The sequence below is a fragment of the Lacerta agilis genome, chromosome 13 (genome assembly GCF_009819535.1).
Source record: "Lacerta agilis isolate rLacAgi1 chromosome 13, rLacAgi1.pri, whole genome shotgun sequence".
Lineage (NCBI taxonomy): Eukaryota > Metazoa > Chordata > Lepidosauria > Squamata > Lacertidae > Lacerta > Lacerta agilis.
In genome coordinates, this window is record NC_046324.1 from 41,885,781 (window position 1) to 41,893,491 (window position 7,711).

Sequence of the window (7,711 nt, forward strand, 5' to 3'; positions counted from 1 at the left end):
TTTTCAGCAAAAGGAAAACTATGTTATTATGTTAGTGCCACACATACCCAAGAGTCAACTTTCAATAAACATGGATGTATAATAATAATAATTATTATTATTATTATTTATACCCCGGCCTCCCCAACCAAAACCGGGCTCCGAGCGGCAAACATCAAATATATAAGCTATTAACATAAAATCAGGCAATCAATTAAAATACATCCTAAAATCAAATCAGAATCAAAGTGAAATCCAATCAGATGGCAACCCACAGATTAGAGTTGGGAACCTTAAATGCTCACTGGCCCAACTGTTTGTACTGATCTTATATGAGCCCATGAGAAAAGTTGGGGGGCACTTTCATACAAGTTCTTATAAGGAGGGGGGGAGTAAGACTGGACCCCGACCAAAGGCCTGGTAGAACAGCTCCATCTTGCAGGCCCTGCGAAAAGATGTCAGATCCTGCAGGGCCCTGGTCTCTTGTGGCAGAGCTTTCCACCAGGTCGGGGCCATGGCTGAAAAGGCCTCGGCTCTGGACGGTCGAGGCCAGTCTAATCTCCTTGAGGCTCGGGACCTCCAAGTTGTTATTATTTGTGGACCATAAGGTCCTCCGTGGGGCATATCAGGAGAGGCGGTCCCATAGGTATAATAAAGTATTTTGTTTGTTTACTGAGTGGGGAGCAATTAATGCCCCAACCATAAGATAGCTGTAATAGTTACCCTAGCAGCTATATAGACTCGGTTCAGAAGTAGCAGAAACATGTCTTCTGCTCACATGCTCCCCCTTCCCTTATTTCATGTACTATGGAAGGAGACTCAAATCTCCTGCCTTTGAACTTACCACAATTCCCCAGGATGTCCAAATGCAGGAAATGGTAGCTTGTGTACACTGTAAACTTTTCACCACAGTATGAGACCAAGCCAGGATCTGAAACTAAGGACTGATCCTGACTTGTTTCACTAAGCACAGTTTAAGTAAGTCACTGTTACCCAGGGTTTTGACATCTCAGAAAATTGTGACTAGTTCAGAAGCAGCACACAAAAGACAAGGAGATGCAAGTGTGTGGGTCCAAGGCTCACATAAGCTTGCCTAAGTTGAAGGAAATCGTGGTTTCTTAGAACTGGGCTGCAATGTTACCAATATTACTTCCTCAATGACAGTAACAGAAAAACTTGAGCTGTGGATACACCTAATTTTAAAGCTGTACATGAACTATAGACAGACACCACTACCTTTAAGATGAACTAAGGGTGCTCTCCTAATTAATCAACACCTGTATGTCATGACTGAACATGTGGGACCCTCAGTAGCTATGTAACAAACGTGGAAGTTCCTTTCTAATTCAAGCCTGAATATTTTTCAGCAACACTGCAAGACAGGGGTGGGGAATCCAGCAGCCCTCCAGATGCTGTTGGACCACAACTCCCAGCAGCATCAGTCAGCATGCCTTGCCCATTGGTTAGGTTTGATGAGAGGTGTTGTCCAACAGGACTTAAGAGGGCGGGAGGCTCCCCACCCCTGATATAAGACTTACCCTGCTTGGACTGGCTTTTAATAGCCACAGCCAGGTCATTTTAACTAGGTTCTAATATTTCATATTGTAAATAGAATACTTTAATGTCTTCATGCTTTTGGCTTTAAAGCTTATTGTTGGAGATATAATTCAAATTGCCAGAAGTCTTCAAAAAGAAAACCTGAGCGCCAGTTATGAGCCATTAAGCCTATGCTGTAGCATGAGGTAGGCGGACACAGGAGAAAAATACTACACTTAAAGGATGCAGTCCAATAGAAGTGGCAGAGAAGATATGCAAAAGAACTGCAGCAGCAGAGAGGAACAAAATATTATACTAACAGTAAGCAGGAAAGGACTCTGCAACGTACATTGTGTGCCAGGCCCAAGATTAAAGTCACGGTAAGGAAAGAACACTACATGCCTCTCAAACTCAGCAGGTTACAGCAGTTATATATGACTATAATCTGGCAAGAAGCCATCCAAATAATCAAGGCCTGTAACACAGAGATTAGGGATAACTTTTATTTTAGCATGACATGAATGTGATGTTTGAGAGACCATGAACAAATGATCAGCACACAGGATGCTGTTCCTTAGACAACAGAGCAACTCTGAGTGCATAAGTGAGTTCAGCTGAGAAAGTAATACCTGGGAAAGAAATAATGATGATTACTGTTTCTGGACATATATTCTCTTTCTTACAAAACACAGCATCCTACCAGCTGAAGTTTACATTACTTTGTGTCCAGCCACACCACATTCCCATTTTGTAAGGCAGTAGCTGCCAACGTAGTGCTCTCCAGGTATCGTTGGCCATTCTGGCTGGGGCTTGATGGGAGCTGGGGTCCAACAACACTGGGAGAGCACCATGTTAGCTACCTCCACTGTAAAAGAAGCCTATGCACAGCTATTCCATTGATCCTTCCTCTATGTAATCATATCAGAGAAGAGATAAACTTCAGTGGTAGAACACATGCTTTGCATGCGAAGCTGAGTTGGTTAGAGCATGGTTCTGATAATTCCAAGGTTGAAGGTTCGATTCCTGTATGGGACAGCTGCATATTCCTGCATTGCAGGGATGATTCTCAGGGTCCCTTCCAACTCTACAATTCTATGAGTTCCAGGTTAGATTCCTGACACCTCAAGGTAGGACAGGTAAAGACTTCTATGTAAACCCCTGGAGATCCACACCAGCCAATGAACAATATAGAGCTAGGTGGGCAAAGGTCTGATTATATACAGGACAGCTTTCTTCGCTCTTAGCAGTTCCATGATGGGATTCAAACCTGCCTAGAAGTTTTACATTTGATCTGAAGGCTCTGCCTCCTAATTCAGATAACCTTTGCTGTGCTTTTTCGGAAAGCATTCTGCACAAGCTTAGTTGCAGTACTGCTACTTCACCTTTCCTTGTATTTTCACAGTTCTTCACAGCAATTCTACCACCTGTGCTCTCCATAACCACACCCTCCTGGGAACACTCTCAGGATCATTACCCCTTAATAAAACATGGGGGAGTCCCACGCCCAACACAATTTTTAAAAAAGTATTTCCTACAGTGCAAACACCCTCCCCACCAACATTTGGTTTTAACACAGCACTTCTTATTTCTATTCCACATTACAGCATATATATGCACACACAGAAGGCTCAAAGGTGATTTTCTGTGTCATGCGAAAGTGCCCTTTGACCACCTGGTAGCAGAATGGACTTTCCCTAGCATTTGGAATTGAGAATGTAGTTCACTTCAGTGACTGCAAGCACTATATCTAGCGGACCAGATGAAAAGAAGGACAAGGCTTCTCTGCCTGTAATAGTGGCATACCAGAAGGAAGTTCAAGAGGTACAGCTTCACATACAACAAGCTGAACCAGGTGAGGAAATTGCCAAACAGAAGTAAGAGAAGCTATACCTGCTGAAAATCCCTCAATTAAATATCTATTAAAGGGTTTGGGGCATTGTTCTCCCTCGCATCTGATCACCATAGCACCGAACCAGGAGAGAGGCAATTCTTACAGCTTGAATTACTCAAGTGTGACACAGTTAGCATTTGTAAACCAGCAGCTCAGTTCGGTGCATGTATGCTTGGAAGTAAGGCCCACTGTGTTAAACAGGGCTTACTCCCACTTCCCAATTATGTTTGCACAGAATTGTAGCTTTATTGTAGGCAGTGGTGGTTGGAGTCATTGGGACAGAAGGCAGGGAGCCCGAATAGTAGGTGGGGCTAAAACCCATGACAGGCAGAGCCAACTAATGCTACTTTTGTCCCCCGCCTCTTTTCTGAGTTCTACAAGGGAACACTGAAACTAAGGAGGATGACGTTTTCAGTAAAGGCCCCTCTGTGTAAGTAAGAAGGCAGGCAGGTGGGGGCTGGTTGACAGTAAACTGGGGTTGGTGGGGCAGTGCCCAATTTTCCCTAAAAGACCAGTATCCACCGAGTTAAGGGGGAAATTGTTAGAAGGAAATTATACTTTAAAACTGAAATAAATTTCTCAGGCAACAAACAAGTAGCAGTTCAGCTTTGTCAGTTTCAAGGTAACTGCACTTCCTGTTTCCTTGTGGACACAAGAGGCTCCAAGTGAAAGCTACCGCCCTGCCACGGTGCTTCATGCTTCCCTTCTCTCTTGCTTACACACAAACCCCTGAAACACATCTGGGTGCTGCTAATCTCAAACTGATAGATACCCCTCCTGTCTAGCAGAGTGAGTAGCTGCTGTTGACCTGTGGTCACTTTTTTTACACCAATAAAATGTTTCGTGCCTGTGTTGCATTCTAACTTCATTCCAATAACCTCGACGTAAGCATGGAATGACTTTTGCTGGAAGCAACAACAACAACAAAAAGATACAATAGTTTGGGGAAAACTGTAGGGGAAATGCCATACATACTGGCAGAAATGTATATTTAATTTCAACTGTGTTTCAGACCAATTATAATGTCAAAAATATACAGATACAGACATGACAGAAGATTACTCTGTCAAAAGGGCAAAACAGATCCAACTGCCTTACTTATCTGTAAAGCAGTTCTTCCCCTGGGAGAGACTGGCATTTGAAACACCTCTGGAAATTGCTCCTTTACAATGTGTAATTTCACTGAAGACGATATATCCATGAGATGTGGCAATGGCCAGTGGCTGCTCTGGAGGATGGCTTTAAAATGGCTTTTGAAAGATTAGATAAATTCATGAAGGATAGGTCCATCAGCAGGTTCAGAGGTAATATAGCACTAAATGGCAGTTGCAGGGAACAAACAGTAAGGGAGGGATTGTGTCTTTATGCCCACCTTGTGGGCTTTATTTGAAGGATTAAAGGGACCCTTGGTCTGAGCCATCATAGCTCATCTTCAACTACGCTATTAGACACATTACGTATACAGTCAGAACAAGCACAGGGAAATTTTGCCCAACAAAAGAGAAATCCTTATGTATATGAAAAAGGAAATCGATCCTGATCATCTATGAATACTGGTGGTCACATATATGGGAATCTCTTACATACATGATGGGCAATGAGCATTATTGCATCTGTAAAAGATTTATTGCAGCAGTGTTCATGAACTTTCACTCCAGAGGCATGGTTGTCTGTTATTTGTATACCAAACACAAAGGTACAGGAGAAAATGTAAATGAGGCCATACAACCATGAAATGCAAGAGGCATATTAGGTCTGTGAAACTTCTACACAAGATCTAAGTTTGCATATGAAATAAGAACAGTGGTCATTCTTAACAGTAACAGCTGACAACATAGCCTTCCTTTTACCTCATTTTTTCTTTATGCCTGTGTGCAATTGCAATTGTGAGAGATACAGAAGTGTGTACAGAGACAGAGACATTAGCATTTCCAACATTCTTCTCTCCCCGTTTCCCTATTGCAAAGCAGGGACCTATGCACATCATCTATGTATAAACGATTATATTGAGGTATAATAATAATAATGATATACGGTACAATATCAAGAGGTATAAACAATAATTAATGACACACACAGTGCCATTATAAGTGTTGGACTAGGCCTGAGAAGACAAGTTCACATTTTCATTCAGTCACAACAGTCACTGCCAGTGCTACCATGGCAAGATTAGGGGCAGAAGTGAGCAAAAGGGCCCCCCAACGCAAGAGGGGTAGGTTACCTTATTCTGAAGTGACAAGTAATGCAATACCATCTAAAGAGGGAAACACACCCCTTCCCAATAGGGCCATCAGCTCCAGAGTTTAAAACTGCCTGTCTCAGGTAACCTTGGACCAGCCTAGCCTATCTCAGAAGGTCCTTGTTAAGATAAACCTGAGGAGGAAAGACAACGACCATGCCGGCTGCCCTGAGCTCCTTAATGGCAGGAGAAAGGGGATAAATACTGTATATAACACACACACACACACACAGCTACAAGGCCTCCAGGCCACCAAAAAGGACAGAAAAATCTGCCACTTACAATTCAATTAGCATTTAAAGTGCCACCAGGCACCCCACCCTATCCACAATCACCTGGGTTTCATCTTATGATATCAGTTTTAACACAGAAAGAGCTGGAGCCAGCTTCAGTTGGACTTAAAGGCTGGCTTAGCCCCATTGTTTTCAGTGGGGCAGCAGCTTAACAGCTGAATCCCCACTGATGTCAGAGGGTCTACCCTAAAATTGAGTGGTGGTGGTGGGGCAACCCAGAGGCTGCCTCCCTGTCTCCCCTCCCCATTACCTTTCCTCTGTTCCTTCTTGCCTTCAACAGCTCAAGCCCCACAGACAGCAATTGGCCTACTTTAAATATGAGGGGCGTCTGGGCCCAACCTTAGATATTGTTGCCCCTCTCCCCACACTCAACCCTCCGCTGAACTGAAGGCTTAAGTAACGTCAGTGGGTCTACCCCAAACATGGGCCCAACTCAGAGGGGTCGCCTGTCTCCCTTCCGATGCTTCTCTCCTGGCCTGCCATTGAGTTCAATGGGTCTGCACCTTGAACAGGATCCGACCCCCTTTCCCGCTTCCCGGGTCTCTCTCTCACCTGCACCTGCTTGCGGAAGAGGAGCCGCTTCGCCGCCTCCCAGCAACGCCGACAGGAAGCAGAAGAAGAGGAGGCCGAGCCAGGGGGGCAGAGGCCGGTCCAGCCGCCCGCTGGCCCCCCGGAACCGCCGCCGGCGCCTGCCCCACATCGCGCCCTCAGCGCCGCCCGCCGCCAGGCCTGCCGGCGCCCTCCGCGTCTCCCCTCAGCCCTCGCGGCAAGGCCGACCCCGGCATCGGTCCCCGCCGAAACAGCGATAAAGAAGCGGAAGCAGCAGCAGAAGGAGGAGGGTGGGAGCGGGGGGGGGGAATGTTCCCGCTCGCCTCACGCAGCCCAGCCGTCCGCACCGGCGACAGCAGCGGCGACAGCGCCTCTCTCCGCCGCCATCTTCCGGGCTACCTGAGAGGGCGGGGCGGGGCGCGGGAGGAGATTGGCACGCCTCTGCGCCAACCGGCGCCAGGTCCGCTCCCGAGGAGGAGGAGGCGATGACGGGGTCGGCTGGAGCCGGCTCGATGGGCAAAGCCGGGGCTTGGCCTATCGGATTCGCAGGACTCCAAGGGCGGGCTTGGTCCGGAATTGGCAGGTGGAGCGACCAATGAAGCCTCTCCTTTGTTGTTGTTCAGTCGTTCAGTCGTGTCCGACTCTTCGTGACCCCATGGACCAGAGCACGCCAGGCACGCCTATCATTCACTGCCTCCCGCAGTTTGGCCAAACTCATGTTAGTAGCTTCGAGAATACTGTCCAACCATCTCATCCTTTGTCGTCCCCTTCTCCTTGTGCCCTCCATCTTTCCCAACATCAGGGTCTTTTCCAGGGAGTCTTCTCTTCTCATGAGGTGGCCAAAGTACTGGAGCCTCAACTTCAGGATCTGTCCTTCTAGTGAGCACTCAGGGCTGATTTCCTTGAGAATGGATAGGTTTGATCTTCTTGCAGTCCATGGGACTCTCAAGAGTCTCCTCCAGCACCATAATTCAAAAGCATCAATTCTTCGGCGATCAGCCTTCTTGATGGTCCAGCTCTCACTTCCATACATTACTACTGGGAAAACCATAGCTTTAACTATACGGACCTTTGTTGGCAAGGTGATGTCTTTGCTTTTTAAGATGCTGTCTAGGTTTGTCATTGCTTTTCTCCCAAGAAGCAGGCGTCTTCTAATTTCGTGACTGCTGTCACCATCTGCAGTGATCATGGAACCCAAGAAAGTGAAATCTCTCACTGCCTCCA

General features: G+C 46.3%; 1 protein-coding gene across 1 annotated transcript in view; it reads right to left on the bottom strand.

Moving 5' to 3' along the window:
• Positions 1 to 6,950, bottom strand: part of LMTK2 (lemur tyrosine kinase 2) — a 39,586-nt gene extending 32,636 nt beyond the window's left edge. Inside the window, exon 1 of the mRNA XM_033167877.1 lies at positions 6,491 to 6,950. Coding sequence (XP_033023768.1) covers positions 6,491 to 6,638 — 148 coding nt within the window. The 5' untranslated portion in view covers positions 6,639 to 6,950. The remainder of the gene's footprint in view (positions 1 to 6,490) is intronic.
• Between the last annotated feature and the right edge of the window lie 761 nt (positions 6,951 to 7,711).